The sequence below is a fragment of the Neurospora crassa genome, linkage group I (assembly GCF_000182925.2).
Source record: "Neurospora crassa OR74A linkage group I, whole genome shotgun sequence".
NCBI lineage: Eukaryota > Fungi > Ascomycota > Sordariomycetes > Sordariales > Sordariaceae > Neurospora > Neurospora crassa.
In genome coordinates, this window is record NC_026501.1 from 5,337,125 (window position 1) to 5,360,784 (window position 23,660).

Below are 23,660 nucleotides of genomic sequence, written 5' to 3' on the forward strand. Positions count from 1 at the left end.
ATACTATTTATATCAACATCCTTCCTCTTATAAATACTCTATACGCCCGCATTCTTTTACCTTACTTATAACCTAACCTCAATTTGCGTATAGAATGAAATATACGAATTGCCTTATAAGTATAACCAACTATAAATAAAACAACGAATTAGCTATAGGGTTTATTATTAAAGGACGTTTATAAATAATTACGTTTTACCCTTATAAGTAAAATATATATTAATAGAATATTATAATAATATATACGGACGTATTTTATACTAATAATTTATACCCTATATATGAATATTTCTATAGTCCGGTAGAGAACCTTAATCTAAGCTATATTCCGCCTACGAGGGCTGAAGGTAAAGTTTATTCTTTTATACCTTTATTTATATTAAATATATATTAATACGTATTAAGCTATAAGGGTAACTTAAAGGAGGAAGATACCCTTAATACCCTGAATCTAATATACTATATTATTTCTAAAATTAATAGTACTATTTATCCTATTATCATCGGCTCCAACTAGTAATATAAATTTACTATTACAAATAATACAATCTTCTAACCTACAATATACTTTATACTAATTAGTAATAATATATATTCAATTATCTTTTCTACTAATATTTCTAAAGATACGCTAATACTTTCGTAATATATATCCCGTAATTGTAGCTAAAGTTACTAGAACCTACATTACTAATATAAAGATATTCGCTAGCCGTAAGTATATACCTTCCCTTATATATTTTAATATATATTTCTTATATATTACTTTTACTAATTATAATTCTTCAATACGTTAATTCAATATATTCTAATTTAATAATAGTATTATAATAATTTTTACTACCCTCCTACTAATATTTAAATTTTAAATAGAATTATTCTAAAGTTAAAAGAGTTTACTAAGCTCGACGGGCAATTCAAAAGTATTTATAATCAATTTTTCATTTACAAAGTAAATTCCTTACTATAGCTACCTATCCCTACTATAGCCCCTTTATATTTATATACTATTACTAATAATTTATACCTCTACCTATAAATATACGAAGGAAAGGGATTAATTTAATATAAGCCTCCTCCTATTCGACGTAGCAACCTACTACTTATAACCTATATTAATTATAAATAGCCTAATAATTAGGGGGTAAAGTATTACTAATTTAAAGATATATAAAAGGTATATACTAATTTTCTTATTTAGCTACCTACTATTAGATAGTACTATCCTAAAATAATTATAAATTACCCTAATTTATATATATAATAAATATATATACTAATTTATTATAGAATTACCCTTAGGTTATCGATAGTAATAAGGATAAGAATAATAGCGAAGAGAATAAGAATAAAAGTAATAAGAATAATAATAAGGAGGATAATAATAAGAATAAGGACTCCAAAGAGTCCTCCTCTATAAATTGCCCTAGTTTATATATATAATAAATATATATATTAATTTATTATAGAATTACTCTTAAATTATAGATATTATTAAAGATAAGAACGATAGTAAGGAGGATAATAAGGAGGAGGATAATAAGGAAGAGGAGGATAAGGAGGAGGAGGATAAGGAAGAGGAGGATAAAGAGGAGGAAGATAAGGAGGAGGAGAATAAGGAGGAGGAGGATAAGGAGGAGGAGGATAAAGAGGAGGAGGATAAAGAGGAGGAGGATAAGGAGGAAGAAAATAAGGAGGAGGATAAGGAGGAAGAAGAAAATAAGGAGGAGGATAAGGAGGAGGAGGAAAATAAGGAGGATACCGCCGCTACCCCTAAATTGTTCGCTACTACCGCCCCTAAACCATCCGCCGCCGCCGCCCTTAAGCCATCCGCCGCCGCCACCCCTAAACCGTCTACTACTATTACCCTTAAACTATCCGCCGCTACCCTTAAACCGCCTACCGCCATACCTAAACTATCCGCTACTACTACCCTTAAATTGCCTACCACCGCCCTTAAACCGCTTATTGCTACCCCTAAACCGCCCGCTACTACCCTCAAACCCCCTAATACCCTAGGGTTTATTACTCCAACCCTAATATACTATATTACTAATACTATACGCAATATAACCCTCCCGCTTAGGACTCCGACTAATACTTCCGTAAGTATAGGTCCGGAGATTATTACTATTCTATAGCGCCTAAGAAACCGAATAAATATTTCCTTTCTATTAATAGTAAATAATATATAGAATATATATTAATAATATCTATATCTAAATTAACCTAAACACTTATACCCTATAGACTACTAAATCTAATATTAAACGCCCTACTCCCTTTAATAATATTAACCCATTGCCTATTAAAAAATAAAACCTATATATAGGATATATAATATTTATATAATAATTATACAATAATTATTAAAATATTAATATTAAATTTAATTGTAGAATAATCTTAATAAAAGTTTATACTATGGAAGAAGGAATAAAATTGTAATGAATTATACTCTTAGACGCACCGAATTTCCTAATTTTAGCTTAGTAGTACCGTAGTTGGTGGTATGAATTTAAATCATTATATATTGTGCATATCATGCACAGCTGGTATTATATCACATAACTATTATATACAAATGTGACAGATGCATATTTGTAATTTACGTTTATACACATGATAATTACGAAGATACAGTCGGTACTTTCGGCTTAAGGAAAGTGGAGTATGCACGGACCAGTCTAATGCCCCTAATCACCATGCCCCTCAGGCAGGGCCTCCCCACTCAGGTCAGTTAATGCAGGCTTTCCGTGTGGCATGTGAAAGCGAAAGGGATCAAATTTTCGAGCAAGCCCTACCGTCGCATCGCTGAGATCCCATTCGCTCCCCCACATTTGGGACCAACAGGGCCCGACGGCCCTTGCTGTCGTTGGGAATATCGTTCACGACGGGGATTTTGGAGCATGGGAAATGAGATCCATGGATATTAAAATATTGATGAAGATGAGATGTCCAGTTGTTGCTGTTCACGGAAATTATTGGCACGATGAGGTGCGGAATGACTGAGAAAAGCACAACTAGGCTTGATTCGCGATGGGGGTGTTGAGATTTAGTGTACACTACACTAGGCACCTCACTGACCCTTGGCGCTATAGTGCACAATGGCCTCGGCAGTGACACGTGTGACGGGGGTGACGGATATCGTCATCGCATGACATCCACGGATTTAGACTAAACCTCGAACGACAAGGGGGCCATCAGAGTCTTGCGTTCGACATTACTTCTCCACGAGACATGTGAAAGCGAGCCAAAGACTAAGCATTGTATGACGAGGTATTACCACCCTTAGTCACCACAGAAAAGTTGTACCCACTTCCGCAAGATTTAAATAGGCCCAATATAACTCCCATTCATCATCTTGACGCTACTACGATATGGGATCACCAAAAGTTGTGGTCTGGCCCGTTGAACCTGTTCTCCTTAACTGTGAAGCAAAGAGAAAAGGCTAAAGCAAGAACAGGTTGCCTCTATACAAACCATGAAGGCGATGCTAAATCATCTAAAACATGCTAGACCAAGTACACAGCAGCGCACGACTTCTATAGCGCCTGATGCTATGCATATGAACACTGGGTATCATCTATGCCCGATATCCTCCATATCGTCAACACTTTGTATCTTGAACAAAGCACGTTCCCCAATACTCAAAACTTCGTGATCTTGCTCAAACTCCCCGAGATCTAGTCGGATGGAGGAGTTGCGATCGAGCCGCCATTCATGATAGCAGCGCGGACTTGGGCCTCCATCTCAGATTGGGACATCTCCACCGTGGACCAGCCGACCACCTTGTTGGCGAGCTCCAGCTTCTTCTGGCAGGCCTTGTAAACCAGCTCTTCGACGGTATCCTTGCTGATGAGCCGGACAATCTCCACAGGGCGCGTCTGGCCGAGACGATGAGCGCGGTTCTCGGCCTGTATATCGTCCTGCGGGTTATCGGACTGGTCGAAGATGATGACTTTGTTGGCTGCAGTCAGATTGATTCCTGTGCCGCCCGAACCTGTCGTGAGCAAAAAGACGGGGATGGTCGCGTCGGCGTTAAAATCGTTGATGAGTTCCTGACGTTCACTGACATCCGTGTTTCCTTGCAAGGAGAGATATTCGATCTTCTCCGACGCAAGGCATTCTCCCAAGATCTCAATGACTTTGGCGAATCGTGTGAACACCAAAGCGCGGTCACCGTTCTTCTGATACTGCTTAATCAGCTTTAAAAGGGCCTGGACCTTGGCACTCTCCATCCATGACCCATCCGGAAGATCGAATTGTCTGATGCACTTGTAGTCTCTGCACCAAAGATGCAGTTCGAAGTCCGAAAGGGCCTTGAGCTCATTGATCAGATGTTCGATCTTCGGCTGCCGGAGCTCCGATTGGTCGACCTTTTTCATCAAAATATTGGCCATCTTTTCCACCGTCGAATCATTGAAATAACGCCGGAACAACTGCGGGTGGATTGCGGACTTCCGGAGCTGGATCCAGACATTGTTGTTGTCGTTGTCACGACCGACACTGCTGGCGCCTGTGGCGTCGGTCTTCCGAAATCGGCGTTCGTAGTCTTTATATATTGCTGCCTGTACGTCGTCCATTTCACAGTAGACGACTTTGGCTGTTTTGGGAGGCATGTCCTTGAGGACCTGCTCCTTGCGACGTTGTAAGATGAAGGGCTCCAGGATTGTGCGCGCCCGCGCCACTCGTTCACTGTGAAGCAATGCGCCTTGCGAGACTGCCGTCAAAGAAAACTTCTGATTGAAGAGTGCTTCGAGATCATCGAAATGGTCCCGAAAGAGCTCCGGCTCGACGAACTGAAGCAATGAAATCATTTCCATGAGATTGTTCTGGACGGGCGTGCCAGACAGAATGAGCCGCCACGTTGCTGTGATCTTGAGCAGATCCTTATAGAGCTTTGTCTTTGGATTTTTCATTTTGTGACCCTCGTCGAAAACCGCTACCATCGGCTTCAGCCGTCTCAGATTCGAGATGTCGTCCTGGCGCGACACCTGGGAGTAAGATGTCAAGACGACGTGGTGGCTGGCGGGATCATCCAAGATGTTGTCCGCAATCTCATCGCGGACAGATTGCGATCCCTGGTACAAGGTGACATTCAAGCCCGGGGCAAACCTCTTGAACTCGGCGGCCCAATTCGCGAGCGTGGACGGAGGGACGAAAATGATGTTTGGCCATGGTTGGTTGCTATCGTCATCCTGGCTATGTTTGTCATGTTCCTCGACAATTGCTGAGATCAAGCTGATGACCTGGCAAGTCTTGCCCAGACCCTAGAATAGTGGACAGTCAGCAACCTCATGGGGAGGCAAATGTCAGAGACGAGTAAGCTACATACCATATCGTCAGCTAGAATGCTGGCATATTGGTTTTCATATAAGAGATACAACCAGTTAAGCCCATACAGCTGGAAAGGCTTCATCGTGCAGCCGCTCATAAGCTTCGGCTGGCTTAAAGGAAGGTCGACCAGCGTAGTCGTACCGTCAATGCTGAGAGGCGTAATGGTTCCATCCTTGTTCTTCACTGTTCGAGGCTGACCGGTTTGGTCGACCTTCCACCTCGAGGTGGCGTCCTTGATCGCAGCTGCTTGCGACTCGCAGACAGCAATGACATGGTCAATGCCATCCAACGCCTTGGTGTACTCCTTAATAGAGCCCACGATATCTTCGCCAACCGGTGCCCTAGTCGACTTCTTGCGCTTGACCTTCGTAGCCTTTGCCGCCATCGTCACTCTCTCAGCATCAGCCACACTGTCGAAAGGCTGATAAGAGAGCATATGCTTTGCAACATCTTCTTTGACGTTGGCAATGGCCATCAATTGTATCGGATCGCAGGTATTGAGGTACTTGAGGACACGCTCTTCGAAGGCATCTTCTTCCGGATCCCGTTGCGAAAGTTCGGGCTGCGGTTCAGGCGAGCGAACCGACTTCTTCTGGACGTAGTCATCGTCATCTTCGTCGTCGCTAACGAGCGTGATGATTTTTGTCTGTTTCAGTTTGGGAACGGGCTTCTCGATCGGTTTCGCTGGCGAGCTGGCTGGCGACGGGCTGCGTCGCCGACGGCCCTGAATTAGGCGACGGCGAGCCGGCGCGGGCGGTGCTGGGGCAGGCTTTAATGGAGAGTCTTTCGGACGTATAGATTGCAAGGATTCTGGCGAAGAAGATCGGAGCGTGACCCAGTCCTCTTGAAGGACGTAGGGCTTCGACGGGCTCGTAATCGGACTCCCGACATCATTGAACAACTTTGGTTTCTGTCAAATATGCCAAGTGTTAGTATGACGCTGGATGTGATGTCTATCATGAATTGTGCAGGTCAAGTACCTTTGATGGTTTGAGGTACACTGCAGGCGCAGCCTTTGCAGACGTGGGGTTGGGCTTTTTGAAAGCAGATGGCTGAATGTCGCCGCGCGCGGGCCCTTCATCGTCTGAAGAATCACCCGCATAGAGAGGCTTGTCAAATTCATCGTCATCGATCATTATATAGTCTCTCTTTGCCCCTGCTTTTGCGGGGAGTGGTTGTGCGGCAGGAGCCTTGAAAGAGGTACCTCTTGGGGCCATCGCGCTCGCGAATCGACCTCCGATATTCGACGATTGTTGACGGAAAGGTGACGATGCAGGTACTTCGACGACCGTGGGGGAAGACGGGATGGCGGCTTCTCGTGGCTTCACTGTCGGTTGCGAGGCGATCTGGGTAGGCTGAGTAAAGTAGGGCGATTGGGAAACAATACTGAGCTCATCCTCGTCGTCTTCGTCTATAAAATCAAGATCGGGCTTGGTCCGCCGTTGAGGGACTGGGCTATCCACAACAACGCTTGATGAGCGCAAAGAGTCGTCCTCTGGCAAGGACGAGAAGGCCATTGTTGATTGTCCAGAGCAGAATCAGCCAAATCAAAGAATACAAAGTAGTCTTCCAAGGAGGTGGTGGTGAAGGTGAAATGGTTGCTGTGGAGGTAAATATCGAAAAAGTAGGTGGAAGGTACCGGTCGTTTGTCGGACGCGGTCAAAGGCGCAAAGCTGAAATTTTAGCGGCGCATAGAGCCAAAGCAAAACCCGATAAAGACGAACAAGAGAAACGTTCGCTGAAAGAAAGAATTTCAGTTGACCCAAAAATCCAGGTCCAAAGTACCCTGTTTCCTTGACGCTTTGCCCTTGGGAAACCTGTGATGTAAAAAGACGGGATGACAACCGAGAGGAGTTGTGCTGGAGTTTGTTGTCGGTCCGTCCTAGAACAGAAAACTGGCTGGGTACACGGCATCCAGTCGTGCAACCGGCTCCAGATTGCCGTCCAGCAATCAGCGATGGGATCAGCCCTACATCTTTCTCATCTGGAGCCCCACACCGCCGCCATTCAGCCGCGACGCGCATTTGCTCGTTGCGAGAAATAATGTGGGACAACGCGACCGGCCGCCTTCACGTCTCCACGTGCTAGCTCTCAACTGGTCAGGCACAGCAACGAACCACTCAAATACCGATGAGGACAGGGGAGGCCCACCCAGCCAACCAGCGACCTACGCAATTGCCCAAAGTCGAGCTTGTCCTCATCTTGCCATCGAGGACTTCACCTAGAGAACTACCTTTGATTTTACTCAACATCTCACTGCTACCATTTACTTGAGTAAGCTACTATATCTTGATGTGTTCCTTTTGCTTGCCAGTCTAGGTTCATCTTAAGAGACTTACCAACACAGCAAACAGCTTCAGCTCATTCATTCAATTCATCCCGTGAAACCGATATAAGACTACAAACATCACGACCAACCTACACCAAACAGAAAAACTGGACCCAAAACCATCAACAAGATGGCCACCCGCAGAATTATATCCCAAGAGAAGACTCTCCTCGAGAAGGATGACCGTATCGGTTCCAGCCCAGCGGCAAGCGAGAAGTCCAACATCACGCCAGCCGTCCCTGCGTACGCTTCACCCCAACCCCCGTGCTCATTCTCATCCATCACACATCACCGGTTACTCTTCCTTCCATTCTCATCACTATCATACACCTGCTTATCCCGCCCATATCCTGCCTGATGATCCCACTTTCACACAATACATATATGTATCCAAGATATGATCACCAAGCTAACCCCCAACCCCTCCACAGTTCCGTAATTATCAAACTTCTAGCCTTTACCTTCGCAATGATCGTCATCCCCATTTCTTCTTACTTCCTCACAGTAGACCGTTTGTTTAAAGGTACGCCCAGTTCCCCCCTTGTGCTCCTGTCCCTGCTCCCCAATTCCCTGTCCCCCAGATGCCACATGGTTCTTCGTTCCTTCGTGCGCATCGCACGAACCGGACTCAATCAGCAAACTAACATTCACTGATCGAACCACCAGGAAACTCAACATACGCCGGCGCCACAGCAGCTATTATGGCCAACGTGGTATTAATTGGGTATATCATTGTTGCCATGGCGGAGGATCAGTCGGACCAGGAGAATGAGAAGAAAGGAGGTGGTGGGAAAGGAGAAGGGAAGAAGGATCTGTGATTTTCACCGAGATGTGACATGAGTGTTGTGACATTGCCTGCCCTCATGAACGGAAAGGGTTGTGGGGAAAAAAAAAAAGTATTCATCTGTGTATCCAAACATCTTCTTTCGTTCGAAACAACGAGTGAAATGTTCTTCGCGTGATCAAGTGCATCGGAGCATGTCGGATTCGTATAACAAGCCTAACTTCCTATCTGAGAGCGGAAAGATGGGTGCGTAGGAAAACCACAATCACAATATATAGTAGAACGATCCTTAAAGATGCAACAATCCAGCTGACAAAAATCCCTTGCACTTTCTGGGTGTTTGCACTTAGGGAAGCTAGTACACTACACAGATCAAAAAGCGCCCTCCAGCGCAGTCATTGAAGGGTGACTAAAAGTGGGTCATATGAGCCCTAGTAACTGGGCATAAGTGTTCTCTTCACCAAAACAAGACTCTTGTAGGTGCAAATCCAGAGTCTGCACTTTGTACACTACTGCTTCTACCAACACACTGATTGAGAGCCCGAAGGAGGTTTGTACACTCGATTCTTCCAATGTCCTACCTTTTCCTACTTACCTACCTATCTCTTCGAGGGCGCTGGACAGTGGAGACATAGAAAATCACTATCTTGCATACGATTTCTAGGAGGCATGAATGTGTTGCAGTATGCTTCCAGATTATGCCTGATATCCAGGGAACCTAAAACCCAGTGCTCCAAGTCAAAACGGTACATGCGGTAGTTTGCAGGGTTTGTATTAGGAATCAAGTTTAGTTGGCACATAGTTCGCACTCTGAAGGGGTTCTTGCACTTGGGGGTGGTTGCACTTCTAGGGATCTTTACTGTATTTAACAACTTCACAGTGATGGGCAATGATCAAGCCATTTGTCCAATCAAACAAGGGTTAATCTATTCGCTTATACCTGGCCCACGTATATACTCCATCTCCCGAGGATATCGTCGCAGAGACAGTAAAGAGCAGGTGCAGATCTCCTGCAAGGGTGTGCCTGAATGACGAGTCTTCCATCCGCTCTCCAGATCAATGCGTTTTCCCTTCACCCTCATTCGGGTGATTTCTAGCCGCTGTAATCCTGTTTCACGTCGAACACAAAAGAGATCCTTTGACTCATCCCTCATCACACACATTGCGCCCATCATCCCTAACAATACCTTGTTCCTTGCGTAGTTATAGCTTTCCATCTCGATTGCAATCCATTCCCACATTATCATTACAACATTATCTGAATCCTTCATGGAACACCGGCGTTTCATGACCACTTCATGTCCGAAGATAACTTCCCGCAAACCTCAGTCTTAAAACAAGAAATTCTGTCATAATGATACCTCCATTACACCTATCAATGATTGGGAATGTTCGGCCGACTGCCTCCGAACGCTCATCAGACGTTCCCTGGATGGCATGTAGGCGAAGGCGTGGGTATCCATCGTAAAAGAAAGCGAGCCAAAAAGTGGCAAGGCCCGACAAGCAAGTCTTCATCAATATCATATCATAGTCGAATAAACGACAAAATCGTTATCCGAACATCCAGTCTCAGTAGACCAGCCTACCTCTTCAGCTTGCGCGAAAACCAACTCTTGCGCTTCTCCGGGACGCCCGGCCTTTCTGGTTGAATGGTATCGTTCGTCGACTTTTTCTGTAGTGTCCGGGTGTCTTTCTGGGGCGGAGCAGGCGCTGTGACTGGTGCAACGCTGGGGCTTCCCTGACCGAAGTTGTTGAGGTTGTTGTTGGCGAAGCCAGACGTACCGTTCGCTTGGTAGTTGTTTACTCCACCGCTGTTCATGCCCGTGGCAGGTTTCCCGTTGTAGCCAACTGTGAAAGCTGATGGTGAATATTCGGTGTTCTGGCTGAATCCTATTCCATAATCATTTGCTGGTTCCGACGGTCGCTTGGAAACTGGCCCCGCTTGAGCTCGTTCAATCGAACTGTTGTCACTACTTGTCGGATCAGTCTGATACCCCAATGGATCACTTCCAGATGCCGAGGCAACGGTCTCGTACGAGCGATGGTTACTCGGGATCGGGTAGTCGTTCGCGCTCGGCGATTGATACGGCGAAGAGAATTGCGGGTTAGGCATGATCCTGGGATCCCGACGTCTGCCTTGACTCTGAGGCGGGGAGGAATACCCGCTGTTGTATCCTGACTGGTAATCGTAGTAAGTGTCTCGTGGTGCTTGCCTCAGGTCATGTTGGCTGCCGTCCTGACGGTTCGGATACATTGCCGAAGCTGGTCGGCTGTTGTAGTAACCGGGGCCATCTAATTCGGTTAGCATTCCCGTCTTCCATGTCTTAATGAGGGTGTGTAAAGTTGGTCGTACTTGTGCCATAATAACTGTTTCGTCTGCCGTTATTGCCCCAGGTTGACTCCGAGTCTATAAACGAAGTTAGTTTCAGGTTGAATCGCAACAACCCGTGAAAAGCTGGTACATACCTGAGCGGTAAATGGACCTACGATTGCTGTAAGCTCCATCAATGGCGGCCTCGAAGCTCCGAATGGTATCTAGAGGGCGCTCCCAACGACTGCGGGTGGGATTTGAGCGATCGGGGTCGGCTACACGAGAAGTCAGCATCGAGCCTAAGTGATGAAACTTGTCTCTCAGCGCGTCCACAAGAGAACTTACCGATTGGATTTCCAAAGACATCCTTGTGCTGCACATTCCGCAAAGAAGCGAGCGATGACTTAACGTGCGCGGCCACCTCGGCTGGTAAAGGTCAATATGAAGTTCACCGCACGCAGGACACAATAAAGGTGGCGAATCATGCATATTGATGCATGACACATGGTTGGACTTACATGGCTCTGCCTCGTTCATGGCCAAGGTAGGGTCGGCTTTAGTATGTAACCGTTTGGCGTCCTTCTCGGCACTGGTTTCGTGCAAGTCAAGCTTTTGCTCCTTGGCGTCGTGAGACTTGTCCGATCGGAAGCTGAAGGCTCTCGACTTGCGTTGGGAACTCGGTGGGCGGCCCTTTGTCTGAGTGGTAGGAGCGACGGGCGCTTGTGACTGCTGGTACTGTTGTCCCTGCAGTTGTGCCTGCTGGACTTGGTGCGAATTTGAGTTCGGGGGGTATCTGTTGGAAGTCGCCATCTTGGCTGACCGGGAAACGCGAGGGTTTTGATCTGTATTCTAGGCAAAGCCCGGGGGTGCAACGAGAGCGGTGGGGGGAGGGTCCGTGATGAGCCTGGGGTATCGAGACCCTGTCGATGGTGCAGATGGAGACAAGACCGTGATGGTTTCTGATCGCGCGCAGGTTCGGACGGATCAGATGCCTGCTTATCGCAAGGGTCTTTTTTTAAGAAACAGATGCTTTTCGGCAACAATAGCCGGGCCAAGAGCTGTAGGTATCCAAAGTGGTATTCGCGCGGGCAAATATGGGAGAAGCAACGACAAAATGTTCAGATAGCGTCCAAAGAGCGGTTGATGTGGACTAGAGAGTGGGCCGGCGTGGGTATTTACCCCTAGTGGTTGCCCTGAGTGTTTTGTCTTGGGTTGGCGGGCTGCGTTCCGCGATCTTATTGTCGCAGACTCTAGAAAATCAGGGAAAGTGTGTCCTTGCACCCCGGGTGGCTGGGGTGAAAGCGGATGTCGTTCGTGGTTCGCTGGAAAATCGGACAAATCGTCGGCCACGACGCAGAAGGTACCAGCAAAGCAAGCCCGCTAACCAAGACTCAGCGCTTGCGTTTCTTTTATGGGTTTTCTGCGACGGTCGGCTCCGCTGTAAGTGCGTCGGTGGCGCGCGGCGTGTCAGATGCCAAACCTTTTAACTGTCAAAATGCTAAAGCGACGGCAATCGCCAATGCCCAAATGTCCAGATAATATCGTAAGTGTTCTGGCTTCAGCTCCCTGGTTTGATTAGCCGATTTAGTGTCTGAAGGCGCGGCGATCCAAGACGATCCGTAGGGACTTCTCTCCACTCCGAGACGCAGAGAAACAACCGACAGGCTCAGTTGTGGGGGAGCGACGGACAAGCCTGGGACTGGGGGTTCAGGTTTTTGGTGAGGTGGTGTTCGGAACAGCAGGGCTGCGACGTTCGATGGTGGAGTTTCTCGCTGACGTCAAGACCAAATGATCCACAGCTGAACAGGCTATTGACGTTGATTGGCAGCAATGATTAACAAGAAATCTACCCCAGCTACTAACTCTGCGGCTGTAGTCTCAAAAATTTGTTTCGTCTGATACTGTTTTAAAATCCGATCTGATGCCTGGGGCGTGCCGATATCATTTGTTGGTGCGAGAATTCTTCTTATAGGGGTTGATGAAGAACTGACGTCGACCAGATGTGAAGTTGGTGTTAGCGGAAGGGATTCCCCCAGAGCTTGATAGTTATCGAAGGAGCGGGAGCGGCAGATAATAAGGCGAATTGACCTCGCTCGACGCATGAGGAAGTAAAGAAATCGGGTCTCGCACAAGGGAGGGGGGAGGGGCGCTGCTTAATACGACAACAAGGGGTGACTAACCCTCTTTCAGCGATCCCGGTCGGCGCGGGTCCCATGCAGCAGAAAAGTTGCGTGGACCGGACCAGGGAAAAGTTCGATACTTGCCAATGGGAATGTGAAAACGCCGGAGAACCCGCAGCATCGACAAAGATGAATGCCAGTTAAAGGAAACCGAACAAGCCAGAAACGAAAGACAATATGGGAATGCTTGATCGGGGTTTATTGTTCAGAAAACGCAGATACAAACCGCTGCATCCAAAAGTTTCTGAAGTTAGGGAAGAAGTGGGTCGAAGATCGCGAGGGTTTCACGGCTGGATGAATGATACGACCCCGGATGTGATGAGGAGATGGACAGGGAGCGACAAGGGCCGACAAGGAGGCCGCGTGGTGTGCGAGGTGCTTCGTGGAGCCACCATTGATTCGCAAGTGGAACTCGAACTTATACCAACTCGTCGGATTCCCGTCGCGCCGCTCGACGCCAATGGAATGAAGCACAACGGGATACAGTCTTTTTTTTTTTTAATGCATTCGGTGTTTCCTACCTGGAGGTCGGGTACATGCTGGCAACTAAGTCTTTGACACTCGACAAGCGATAACGGCAAGCACAGAGCCGGCAAAAGGCACCAATCTCAACTCGGATGTTCATCGCAGCCCACGATAATATCTGGAACTGACACACGCGACAGTTGCACAGGCCTGGCTGCTACCCATTACAGCGCGATGATTTGTCTGGATCTCGATAGTATTGTATTTAGTGACTTCGCGTTGCGCGAGTAATACTTGAAACCTCGAGACCCGAATCGGCAGTTTGCCCGCAACTGGTCCCCGCTACTTGCTGCGCCCACTGATGAACACGAGATGGCGAAAGATGCCGCGTCACCTCTAGATGATCCATCGGAGCTTGTTGGCTCACATCCTTAACCATCAAGTTTTTTTTCTACTAAGCACACAGCCCACGACCACACGCTTCTCCACACATGTTATACATACGTCTTTGAATTTTGAGTGTATGGCAGGATAACAACCGATCCCGAACCGTGTCCCATTAGACATCTGCTGTTTCGTTGATGACCACCATCCCAACATCTACCCTTTGGATTGCCCAGTTACAGCTGTACATAGTATGCTCACCATGTTGCCCGCAATTTGTGCATCTCGATTTGGTGAGAGTTCTATTACATGCGTCTCAGCTGTACCTGATTTAGGAACCAGACGTACCCACAGAATGTCGCTACCCACGCCTTGGTGAATACGAGCTTATTGACCTGCAGCGTAGTAGATCAGAATGCCGGTATCAAAAGGCACCACTACTCCCGGAGAACTCCTCCTGGTCAGACACAGAAAGATAGGCGTTGTGGTCATTGAGGTAATTGATAAAATCACCGTGACGATTGTGTCCATCAAGTCTGGTTCCTATCATACTTCCCATCGCGCAATTTTGCATACTGGAGAATGTCCTTGTTTTGCACTGCCCCAATCTTCGAAACAACGCCTCAAGTTTCGAACTGGTTTGTCCCTTGTCCCACGCAAGCCATGATCACCACTCGCCTTTACGTTGTACGATGAGCCCGTTGTGGATGATTTATTAGCTTATCAACTGAAGCCGCGACGCGTCACGCCAACAACCTACCCTGAGTTTAGTTGCAAATCCATGGTCTCGGTAGTCTCATTTTACTCAGCCACCTACGATGGCCCTTGCGTTTCTGTTTCTACGGGTTCAGATCAGTGCGACATCGATCATGATCAATCCCACCATATTTACCCCACGCACCCACCATTCGTGATGTCAAAACCATTCAAGCCCACCGTGACAGCTGAGCGTCTGTTGTCATGACGGACTACTAGATTTCGGTCTTGTCCTGTCGCCGGTTTTTGTACATCTCAAGCATCCTGCGAGTCTGTACTGTATTACAACCACTCGTCACAATCTCGAGAGAACCATGGAACTTGGTTAAGCATATACTTTGTTTTATCTCCAATCCCCATACATTTAGCAGGACAAGCATCGAACTAGCATCGTTCAAAAAGACAGACCACAGTTGGGTCCCAACCGGCCGGCTCCTGCCCCCGGCCGTTCGAAGCTCTCACCCCACTTTCTCTGAATTGGATTGGTCAGCTCTCATTGGGCCAGTCGGCAACAGCGACTTTGGACGAGGAGACTTTAGCGCGTTCACGATAATCGATAAGGCTGACTAAGTAGTTTATTTTTAGGTTGCGGGAGGCACAGGTAGGTATTCGCTGGATAAGGGGTGATTGTTTACTTTCTTATCTGGCGAATATCTATCGTCTTTAAGGTGACGTTCAAATAGTCCCTTTTCTCTGTTTGATTGTTGCGATACCCGATACTATACTTAGCTGAGATTGGGGTTCTTACATCTCTTTCTTACAAACCGAAAACATAAAAAGAACATATCCTCCAAGCTTCCTTGGGTCATTTATCTGACGCCGACAACGGGCATGGTAGCTTAGTGTATAATTCGGGGTTATCATCTCCACCTGGGCTATGGCATTTGGTATTGGTACGGCACATGTGTTGACCCTAATAAACCTGTTCTGAACATATCCCTTCGTGGTTTCGTTCTCGCCAAAAGCTATAATCCATTCCTACAGTTAAATTGCGATCCCAAGCGCCCGAACGGAAACGAGAGTGAGTGGTAATGGAAGTAAGCGCAGCGGGTATTGAAACATGGCGCGGCTCAAAGATCCACTGTCTTGACGGATGATCCCTAAAAGGAACCCTACCCAGGCCCAAGTATCCAATCTCCGTTCCCCGCTGTCCGATTTGACAGTTTAACGCTTTAACCAAGTCGAAGCAACGTGAATATCACAAGTGCTGCTTCCGAAGACAACACATCTCAGACTGAAACACGCATCCGGTCTTTCCGAATCGCATCGGCCAATCATGGACTACACCTCGCCGGCCGAACCGAATGCACGTCACAAATAGGTCATCGCCAACACGGATATATTGGTCGGGACAGGTATCGATGCAGCCGCTCCGTAGGTCTATGGAAGTAAATTGGCTGTTGTTCGTTGGGCTGGCCCAGCATCGTTCCTACACCCTCCCCCGCGTGACTGAAAGGGTCGTTGCCTTCAACGGCCGAGCTGGTACCATCGTATGTCATTCCCCGGGCCATTTCCATGCTCGCCAGGCGCGCGCCCCCCTCCCCATGCGGCTTGTTTACAATTTATCTTAGGGTATCTTTTGAAGAGTCATGACGTTCGTGTGGACATGTGCCATGCCAAATGTTGAATCTCGTGGTCCCGTCTCGAGAACAGGGCGCTTGTAAGCCGGCGTGACCTGTGTATCTTGTCAACTCCTTTGTTCAAATCGTTCGATGATTTGATAATGTGGTCCCGAGTGCTGGATCCGACTTCGATGAATTAGATCGGGGAATACGGCGAGTTGCCTGTGGCCATACAATATCATACCCAAAATCTCTCCCGGGATAATAGAGATCAACCAGGCCAATAGTCAATGCATCTGACATCTGCTGCACCCTTCCCTGAAATCTTAACCGTCTGTCTTCACTCAGGCTTGTCAAGCTCGGCTCTTGTCTGAGAAGGCGGATAGTAATGTTGCCTGATCCATGTTCACGAAGCCATGTCCAACACATTCCTGACCTGTGGGACATCTCGAATTCGAAAGGCCTGGCCGAACAAGGGACCGAGTCGATGTCCAAAGACAAACGGTAAAGCCACCGTCTAGAGTCTTTGAGGTCAAGACCTAAAAGATCACCGTTAGTATGACATATCTCCTCTGGACTGGGAGTGTTGGCCTTGCTGATGTATGGGCATGCGGTTGCCGATCTGAAATGAGATACTTCATTTCGAAACCGACTGGCACGGACACACAAACATGGAGTTGAACCAAGAGCCATCAAGGTTCTCACGAAACGGGGTATGATGTCGTGGGCCGCACACTTGTCATAAATCCTAGGAAGAGCGTTAACCAAAGCTACAGCATTCAAGGATCGGTCAATGGTCTTGGGTAGCAAAGCGTGGCTATTGTGATTGAGAGGACCTGTTGAATTTTAGCCCAGGCTGGCTTTGATTGATTTGTGACATAGGAAGACTCTCGTCTCCTCCCCATTGCGCCGTTTCATGAACCACTCCCGTTGATGAAGCATTCGTCTCCCACCCAGCACTTAACTGCGGGATTCTCAATCGCAATTGTTTGGCATGTCTTTTTTTTGGTAATGCCTTTGATTTTGAATGCTAGAAGCAAGGCCCGTTTGCCGACCCCTGCTAATCCCTGATGCACCGAAATCATAAACCACCTTTACCACTCAACTCCGGCCTGACTCATCCCCTTTAGATAGACGAGGGGTAGAGCATGATGCGGACGGAGGCACCGAAGGACCTGGAGGGGAGGGGAGCGGCGAACTTGGCGCGGACAACGCCGGAGTTGCCTGTAAAGTCCAAGGTCAATATTCAACATTCTACCCACAATCTCGGGGAATGGGGATATTTACCGTGAGGCCTGGTGACCTTGCCCCAGATCACGCGGATCTTGGTGCCACGAACCTCCTTCTGGCCGCGGTAGACATAGGCGACGCGCTTGCCGAGGTAGAAGCTGTATCCCCAGTCAATATCCATCACCGTGTGGTTCGAAATAAGTTTACCACATACTTGGCAGCAGCAGTGTCATCAACACCCTCGATCTTGATCAAGCTGGTCTTAGGGTGGGTGGTGTGACGGCCACGCTGATAGCTCAGGTGGCGACCCCTAATGCGATTCCTCTCGTCAGTCCTTGCTCGGCACGTCGTATTCTCTGGTCTCGTTTCCGAAATGACCTGGTTCCTAGCAACTGTCGTCTTCGGGGGTATCGTTTCGTGGCGGCGCAACAATCGCAGACTCGTTCGCATCGTCGATTCATTCCGAGGGTGACTACTCACTTGACATATACTGCAAAAAACGGGGTCAGCAATGTACAAACTTGCAAGAGGCACATAAAACCATATACACGGGTTTCGCGACGCCGATAATCTCAAGGCGACGACGACAACACCGGCAATGTTCTTTGCGCAAGTGGTTTGGGAGTCTCACATCTGTGGCCGGCTTCGGTAGGCATCTTGACTGGCGATATGTTCCGCTTGATCAAAATTTCCCTGCCACGATAAAAGGGAACTCAGCAAGGAGTCTTGTATGAAGACAATTGCTGATCCGGAGTCCTGCGTTGGGCGACGTGGTTGTGGCTCTGCACTTCGACGGCTCCTGGTAATTCGAAAATTGCCTGGTGGGAATTTGGTAGGGTTTGTGGTACTTTGGACGGTTCGGAGTTTCTCACCTTCCGAAAAATGTGCGCCGCGCGAATGAGAGCCCAGGAGCGCGTCATCCCAGCAGGGTAAGATGTGGCTGAGGTCCGTGCCAAGCCACATTATCGGACCCCTGAGGTAGACCTTCACTTGTGCATGTTTCGATAACGCATGGACACCCATCGGTCCTTATCTGTAATGTTATCTTAGTAGCTCCTCCGCAATCCATGATGCAATCGATGGTTTTTTGGTCTTTTGGTTTGCCCCTCTTTGTCATCGTGGGCTCCCAAGACCTGACCTCGCAAGCTCCCGAACCTCAATTGACTGTGTCCCCCACAACCATACTCGACTTCAGCCCCCAAGACCTCGAGATCAGATCAGGAATGCTGCCGGAATCAGTCTGCAATACAAAAACAGTAGTACAGTGATCATCAATTATCCGATGGCCTCCGTCTTTGTTACCAATACAGGTAGAGTTTTCGCTTTCTCTTGATGCCGGTGAGAGCAGGCTTCGCCTGCCTGCAAGATATATGTATATAGTAAGCTCAAACAAATGGTGTTTTCGCAGCTTAGTAAACCGGAGCGTGTACACTCCACTCGGCGTGTGCCATTGTTTAAACCCGAAGCTGCAGATGACTTTCTGCTCTGACACGGCGCCTTTCAAGAGCGCGCGTGGCGTAAGACCGGTGGTTGGCCTCTTGGAAGTCAAAGCAAATTATCCTGTAATTTGGCAATTTTCGTCTCGGCGAACCGCAACCTACCTAAGTGCTGGCAGATCTCTCTTCTTCACACCGGTAAAGAGAACCTATCATTGAAGTTGCCTCGCCCATGCTTCTCGGGCAGACTTTGGATGGTTTGTTGGACGTACCTGTTCTAGTTGACCCGGCGGCATTTCTGTCTCTAGGACGGAAAAATCAAGTTGGCTTCTCCAACGATGCCATCTAACTGTGAACGGATATCGGAACAATAATCTGCAGGAGCAAAGCGAAAAATCTAGCCCATGCAACATAATAATCCGGTGGATGCGGTATATTTACCCCCGACCGACCCTGAAGAACTGGAACGGCATGGGTTGTCCAAAGTCGGTATACAGGATCACGGTTGACAAATACACTTGGTTGAGCTAGTATGGAGCCATCCGTACCTCTACGGTCCCAAACACGGATTCAATTCACCTTTCCGCATCCCCCCACTATTCCCAACAGAAGCACAACTTGAAGGGATCCATACATGCACTTTGAACTGCTTGGAGCTCCAAACACAACAGGCACTCGTCTAGTTAACATGAACTGCACTTTAAGACTCGAAACCGTTCACTCGCTGTATCCAGACTTTGAGGTCTGAATCCATCACCTACCGAGGACCATATTAGCTCAGGTAGCTTATTATGACCGTACCCACTCGTTCTACAGCGCATACTGTCAAAAATTGTCCAGGGGCAACCCTGTTACGGCGCAAGATCGGAGTGTAGTGTAAGCTGTCACTGTCTGGACTTCTTTCTACACTACCGGCGGGAGTCATCTGGTCGAAGTCGAGGAACCATTTGACGGCACGCGCTTCGGATCCATACCCTGGCTTTCGGTTCCATTGCTCGAGGCTACGGAGACGACGGCTTCCATCACCAGGGTTCCAATGATGTTAAGACATCTATCAGCCGGAGATCGGTGGAACCATGACATCTATAAGGCAAGTACGGGACGGGACCGATGTCCAGCTTCGCGAGACCAACACCCAACATCTCATGTCTCGAACCCAGCCAAACCGACAATCAGCCAACCTCCACAGCTCCCGTCCTGGAACACGGAGTGGATGTAAGCATGCAGGGTATCACTGAATCTGACAGGGGGGAAGCCAATCTGGCAGCCCTTTTGTTTGATGCGATCAATTCGGAGGAGGAATATGGCGTCTATCATGCATTAGGTAACATGAACGGGAGACAAGTTCCGTCCGGAAAGGCCGGCGGGGTTGGGGGTTGTTCAAAAGAAGCAAAAGCTCTCTTGTTAGAGCAGTTATCAGATGGGGTCTAAGCTTTGGAGGCGGCATGGCACCGTTCACTCGGTCGTTCCCTTTCATGAGGTAGGTACCTCTAAGTGGTGCCAGGGTATGCACTCACCTCTAGCGCGCGGTGCGGGGCCGTGAGTAAGCTTGCCCCTCGTGGGCCATGGCCCATCAACTGGACTGACTGCGGCAACATCAGCTTCAGTTTGAGGGTTGCAGGCAGTCTGCGCATCATTCGCTCCCAGGTGCCCTGGACCGGCCAGGTTCTAGGTTGAGGGAGGTTCACCCAAATGCCCGCACGCCGTAGAATTCCCATTCACTTTTAACCCCGAAACCTTGACCAAGCCTGCCCACTCTGTGCCAATACTTTCTTCAACCCCCATCAGCCAAAAACGCAATCCTCTTCTTCCACTTTTCTCGTCGTCCTCACAGTCTCCTTCTCCCTCGCTCAACCACCAACGCGACGAACTTGGAATATCGATTCACACTAGACGACCGCTACAATGGCATCTGATCACCATGGAGCGTGAGTGCCCCTCACCCCGCCAGTATCAGACATTGCGTGGTGGAGCTCAACAGCTTTTGGGGTTCGTTCGCATGACTCTGTGCGGATCAACCTTTTGGGCATGTTCGCCCGCCTGCGATTTCTATCTAAATGAGCCCCGCGAAGAGCTCTTATCAGGAGGACCTTTTGCTCTATGTTTGGTGGTTGGTGATTTGGAAGTGCTTGCTAACAAAAATGGCGTTGCAGTGCGGTAGAGCTCAAGGACAACACCGTCATCGTTGTCCTTGGCGCCTCTGGCGATCTCGCTAAGAAGAAGACCGTGAGTTCCTGCTTACCATTGGGCTACTTCATATGGCAATCGGCTGACGTGCAACTAGTATCCCGCGCTCTTCGGACTGGTGTGTATGCCCTCTTCTCGGTCGCCTCCGATTGAGGAGCTAATGTTATTGCTGTAGTACCGCAACCAATTTTTGCCCAAGGACATCCGGATTGTGGGCTATGCCAGAACTAAAATGGACCACGACGAGTACATCCGCCGCATCAAGTCGTACATCAAGACTCCCACGAAGGAGAGCGAGCAGCAGCTTGAGGAGTTCTGCTCCATCTGCACATACGTTTCCGGCCAGTACGATCGCGACGACTCCTTCCTGCAGCTCAACAAGCATTTGGAGGAACTGGAGCAAGGAAGGAAAGAGAACAACCGACTCTTCTACATGGCTCTGCCTCCCAGCGTTTTCACCATTGTTTCACAGCATCTCAAGAAGTGTTGCTACCCCTCCAGGGGCGTTGCCCGTGTTATTGTAAGTCACTAATCGTATCCGTTGTTACTCAGCCCTTGTCTAACACTGCAACAATAGGTCGAGAAACCCTTTGGCAAGGACTTGGCAAGCTCTCGAGAACTGCAGAAGTCTCTTGAGCCCGACTGGAAGGAAGAGGAGATCTTCCGTATCGACCATTATCTAGGCAAGGAGATGGTGAAGAACATTCTCATTCTGCGTTTCGGCAACTCCTTCCTTGGCGCTACCTGGAACAGGCATCACATCGACAACGTCCAAATTACATTCAAGGAACCCTTCGGCACCGAGGGCCGTGGTGGCTACTTCGACGAGTTCGGCATCATCCGCGATGTGATGCAGAACCATCTGTTGCAGGTCCTTACGTTGCTTGCCATGGAACGCCCCATCTCTTTCTCCGCTGAAGATATCCGTGATGAGAAGGTGCGGGTCCTCCGCGCCATTCCGGCAATCGAGCCCAAGAATGTCATCATTGGACAGTACGGCAAGTCGCTTGACGGAAGCAAGCCTGCTTACAAGGAAGACGATACGGTCCCCAAGGATTCCCGCTGCCCCACTTTCTGTGCGCTAGTTGCGTACATCAAGAACGAGCGTTGGGATGGTGTACCTTTCATCATGAAGGCAGGCAAGGCCTTGAACGAGCAGAAGACCGAGATCCGCGTGCAGTTCAAGGACGTCACATCGGGCATTTTCAAGGACATTCCTCGCAACGAACTCGTTATGCGCATTCAGCCCAACGAAAGTGTCTACATCAAGATGAACTCTAAGCTTCCCGGCCTGAGCATGCAGACTGTTGTCACCGAGCTTGACCTCACCTACAGGAGACGCTTCTCCGACCTCAAGATCCCCGAAGCTTACGAGTCCCTTATTCTCGACTGCTTGAAGGGTGACCATTCCAACTTTGTCCGTGACGATGAGCTCGATGCCAGCTGGAGAATCTTTACCCCTTTGCTCCACTATCTCGATGATAATAAGGAAATCATCCCGATGGAGTATCCTTATGGTATGTGATCACCAAGATGTTCTATGGAATGATACTCAGTACTAACATCGTCTAGGTTCTCGCGGCCCGGCTGTTTTGGATGACTTTACGGCTTCGTACGGGTACAAATTCAGCGATGCTGCGGGCTACCAGTGGCCCACAACCTCCGCCATGGGGTCGGGCATGAAGTTGTAGATTCGCAACGTTCTCACTATCCTCCCGTCGCTCCGGATGATGGATATGCTTTAGTACACGCGGTGTAATCTGCGTCATGGGTTGACAAAGGAAGGAGCTGTATCACGTCATGAGCAGACACGTTGGGACTAAATCTTGCTTCCATCTCCCCTGGGGTTTTTGTGCGTTTTCTTGTTATGTGATGCTAGGAAAAGCATCAAAGGTAGATTCATGAGATTCAAAAGAGGCATGTATGGGTTTATAGGTAACAGCGGGCATGGCTGTTGTTATGTCCTTCACGATCCGGAAAGAATAATTTCATGATGAGGTTTCTTTCGTATGGGTGTTGGGGATACAGGTGGTGACTTGGCACTCTGGTGCCTGGGGAAGGTCAAAGACGTCGTAGTATATCTTGATCATACTGGGCCAAATCTGAGCAGCCAACTGGTTAGAGAAAGCTTTATACCTTAACAGCAAGTTCTTTCAGACTGAGCGTTGCGCACAGTGCACTTTACGGTAATCATTGCTCTCCACCCTAAGTACGAGTGCAGTGTCAGTCCTACCTACATGTACGATGCCATAAGCTGATGTATTGAATTGCCAGCCAGGTAAAGCCTGGGCTCTTGTACCGTGTAACGCCACAGGCGGATACGACATGTACCAGTCTGAAGCGTAATTACATGCCGCCATATTCACTGTACAATACAGAGAGTACATCGCAGCATACATCGTAAGGTAACTATGTTTCTTGGCAGAGGCACAACAAGTCTTTTCCAGTTATACCTCGAAGTATGAGCTAAAATATCGAGTATATGTAATTTAACATAGAAACTACATAAAAAATAGTAAACTACGAGTATCCAAACAACTGAGCGTCTGCATGCGAAGTTGGTTACAACAAATTTTCGAAACTTTGATGGGCGCGGTCAGCCTGTGGGCTGTCTTCTCTTTTGTTGGTTGAAAGATCCACAGCGGTACGTACCTACCTTGGCACTTGGTAGGTACCTAATTGCTGGCTGGCTGCGC

At 48.2% G+C, this 23,660-nt stretch overlaps 6 protein-coding genes and 1 non-coding gene across 8 annotated transcripts; 4 read left to right on the forward strand and 3 right to left on the reverse strand.

Moving 5' to 3' along the window:
- Window positions 1-281: 281 nt before the first annotated feature.
- On the forward strand, window positions 282-2,341 carry NCU09105 (hypothetical protein; the record flags this gene model as incomplete). Its single annotated transcript, XM_011394934.1, has 5 exons — window positions 282-301; window positions 874-923; window positions 1,489-2,020; window positions 2,087-2,105; window positions 2,333-2,341. The coding sequence occupies 5 exons, from the start codon at window positions 282-284 to the stop codon at window positions 2,339-2,341; spliced, it is 630 nt and encodes a 209-aa protein (XP_011393236.1).
- A 999-nt stretch (window positions 2,342-3,340) lies between these two features.
- On the reverse strand, window positions 3,341-7,220 carry crf10-1 (chromatin remodelling factor 10-1). The gene is made up of 3 exons (XM_953222.3): window positions 6,321-7,220; window positions 5,339-6,250; window positions 3,341-5,273 (listed from the first exon to the last, which is right to left on the reverse strand). The coding sequence occupies exons 1-3, from the start codon at window positions 6,855-6,857 to the stop codon at window positions 3,687-3,689; spliced, it is 3,036 nt and encodes a 1,011-aa protein (XP_958315.3). The 5' UTR covers window positions 6,858-7,220; the 3' UTR covers window positions 3,341-3,686.
- A 270-nt stretch (window positions 7,221-7,490) lies between these two features.
- NCU09107 (hypothetical protein) lies at window positions 7,491-8,630 on the forward strand. The gene is made up of 4 exons (XM_953223.2): window positions 7,491-7,614; window positions 7,695-7,912; window positions 8,101-8,192; window positions 8,336-8,630. The coding sequence occupies exons 2-4, from the start codon at window positions 7,800-7,802 to the stop codon at window positions 8,485-8,487; spliced, it is 357 nt and encodes a 118-aa protein (XP_958316.1). The 5' UTR covers window positions 7,491-7,614; window positions 7,695-7,799; the 3' UTR covers window positions 8,488-8,630.
- Window positions 8,631-9,307: 677 nt separating this feature from the next.
- Window positions 9,308-13,338, reverse strand: NCU09108. 2 transcript variants are annotated; one of them, XM_011394935.1, is made up of 6 exons: window positions 12,945-13,338; window positions 11,283-12,750; window positions 11,110-11,190; window positions 10,920-11,039; window positions 10,807-10,860; window positions 9,308-10,745 (listed from the first exon to the last, which is right to left on the reverse strand). In XM_011394935.1, exons 2-6 carry the CDS (start codon window positions 11,572-11,574, stop codon window positions 10,036-10,038), a joined length of 1,257 nt encoding a protein of 418 aa, XP_011393237.1. In that variant the 5' UTR covers window positions 11,575-12,750; window positions 12,945-13,338; the 3' UTR covers window positions 9,308-10,035. The 2 variants fall into 2 exon arrangements, with proteins under 2 accessions (XP_011393237.1, XP_011393238.1); XM_011394936.1 differs by having other exon boundaries at window positions 11,283-13,338.
- A 1,415-nt stretch (window positions 13,339-14,753) lies between these two features.
- NCU14023 lies at window positions 14,754-16,124 on the forward strand. The gene is made up of 2 exons (XR_897772.1): window positions 14,754-15,049; window positions 15,135-16,124. It is a non-coding gene; the product is annotated as a ncrg114 (non-coding RNA).
- Window positions 16,125-16,844: 720 nt separating this feature from the next.
- NCU09109 (60S ribosomal protein L33) lies at window positions 16,845-18,187 on the reverse strand. Its single transcript, XM_953225.3, has 5 exons — window positions 17,973-18,187; window positions 17,822-17,831; window positions 17,556-17,651; window positions 17,399-17,499; window positions 16,845-17,335 (listed from the first exon to the last, which is right to left on the reverse strand). The coding sequence occupies exons 1-5, from the start codon at window positions 17,995-17,997 to the stop codon at window positions 17,238-17,240; spliced, it is 330 nt and encodes a 109-aa protein (XP_958318.2). The 5' UTR covers window positions 17,998-18,187; the 3' UTR covers window positions 16,845-17,237.
- A 1,720-nt stretch (window positions 18,188-19,907) lies between these two features.
- On the forward strand, window positions 19,908-23,169 carry NCU09111 (glucose-6-phosphate 1-dehydrogenase). The gene is made up of 7 exons (XM_953227.3): window positions 19,908-20,257; window positions 20,379-20,705; window positions 20,931-21,003; window positions 21,062-21,082; window positions 21,140-21,484; window positions 21,542-22,481; window positions 22,537-23,169. Exons 2-7 carry the CDS (start codon window positions 20,683-20,685, stop codon window positions 22,653-22,655), a joined length of 1,521 nt encoding a protein of 506 aa, XP_958320.3. The 5' UTR covers window positions 19,908-20,257; window positions 20,379-20,682; the 3' UTR covers window positions 22,656-23,169.
- Window positions 23,170-23,660: the final 491 nt, after the last annotated feature.

Excerpts from the sequence above, each read along its gene's own strand:
- NCU09111 (XM_953227.3), top strand. The coding sequence starts at position 20,683 with ATGGCATCTGATCACCATGGAGC. Across the intron at positions 20,706-20,930 it reads GCATCTGATCACCATGGAGC|TGCGGTAGAGCTCAAGGACA; the intron begins GTGAGTGCCCCT and ends ATGGCGTTGCAG. Across the intron at positions 21,485-21,541 it reads GGGGCGTTGCCCGTGTTATT|GTCGAGAAACCCTTTGGCAA; the intron begins GTAAGTCACTAA and ends CTGCAACAATAG.
- NCU09107 (XM_953223.2), top strand. The coding sequence starts at position 7,800 with ATGGCCACCCGCAGAATTATATCCCAAGAGAAGACTCTCCTCGAGAAG. Across the intron at positions 7,913-8,100 it reads ATCACGCCAGCCGTCCCTGC|TTCCGTAATTATCAAACTTC; the intron begins GTACGCTTCACC and ends ACCCCTCCACAG. Across the intron at positions 8,193-8,335 it reads AGTAGACCGTTTGTTTAAAG|GAAACTCAACATACGCCGGC; the intron begins GTACGCCCAGTT and ends TCGAACCACCAG.
- crf10-1 (XM_953222.3), bottom strand. The coding sequence starts at position 6,857 with ATGGCCTTCTCGTCCTTGCCAGAGGACGACTCTTTGCGCTCATCAAGC. Across the intron at positions 6,251-6,320 it reads TGTACCTCAAACCATCAAAG|AAACCAAAGTTGTTCAATGA; the intron begins GTACTTGACCTG and ends CATATTTGACAG. Across the intron at positions 5,274-5,338 it reads GCATTCTAGCTGACGATATG|GGTCTGGGCAAGACTTGCCA; the intron begins GTATGTAGCTTA and ends CCACTATTCTAG.
- NCU09109 (XM_953225.3), bottom strand. The coding sequence starts at position 17,997 with ATGCCTACCGAAGCCGGCCACAGAT. Across the intron at positions 17,500-17,555 it reads GATGACACTGCTGCTGCCAA|CTTCTACCTCGGCAAGCGCG; the intron begins GTATGTGGTAAA and ends CTGGGGATACAG. Across the intron at positions 17,336-17,398 it reads CAAGGTCACCAGGCCTCACG|GCAACTCCGGCGTTGTCCGC; the intron begins GTAAATATCCCC and ends TGGACTTTACAG.
- NCU09108 (XM_011394935.1), bottom strand. The coding sequence starts at position 11,574 with ATGGCGACTTCCAACAGATACCCCCCGAACTCAAATTCGCACCAAGTC. Across the intron at positions 11,040-11,109 it reads TGTCTTTGGAAATCCAATCG|CCGACCCCGATCGCTCAAAT; the intron begins GTAAGTTCTCTT and ends CTTCTCGTGTAG. Across the intron at positions 10,861-10,919 it reads TAGGTCCATTTACCGCTCAG|ACTCGGAGTCAACCTGGGGC; the intron begins GTATGTACCAGC and ends CTTCGTTTATAG.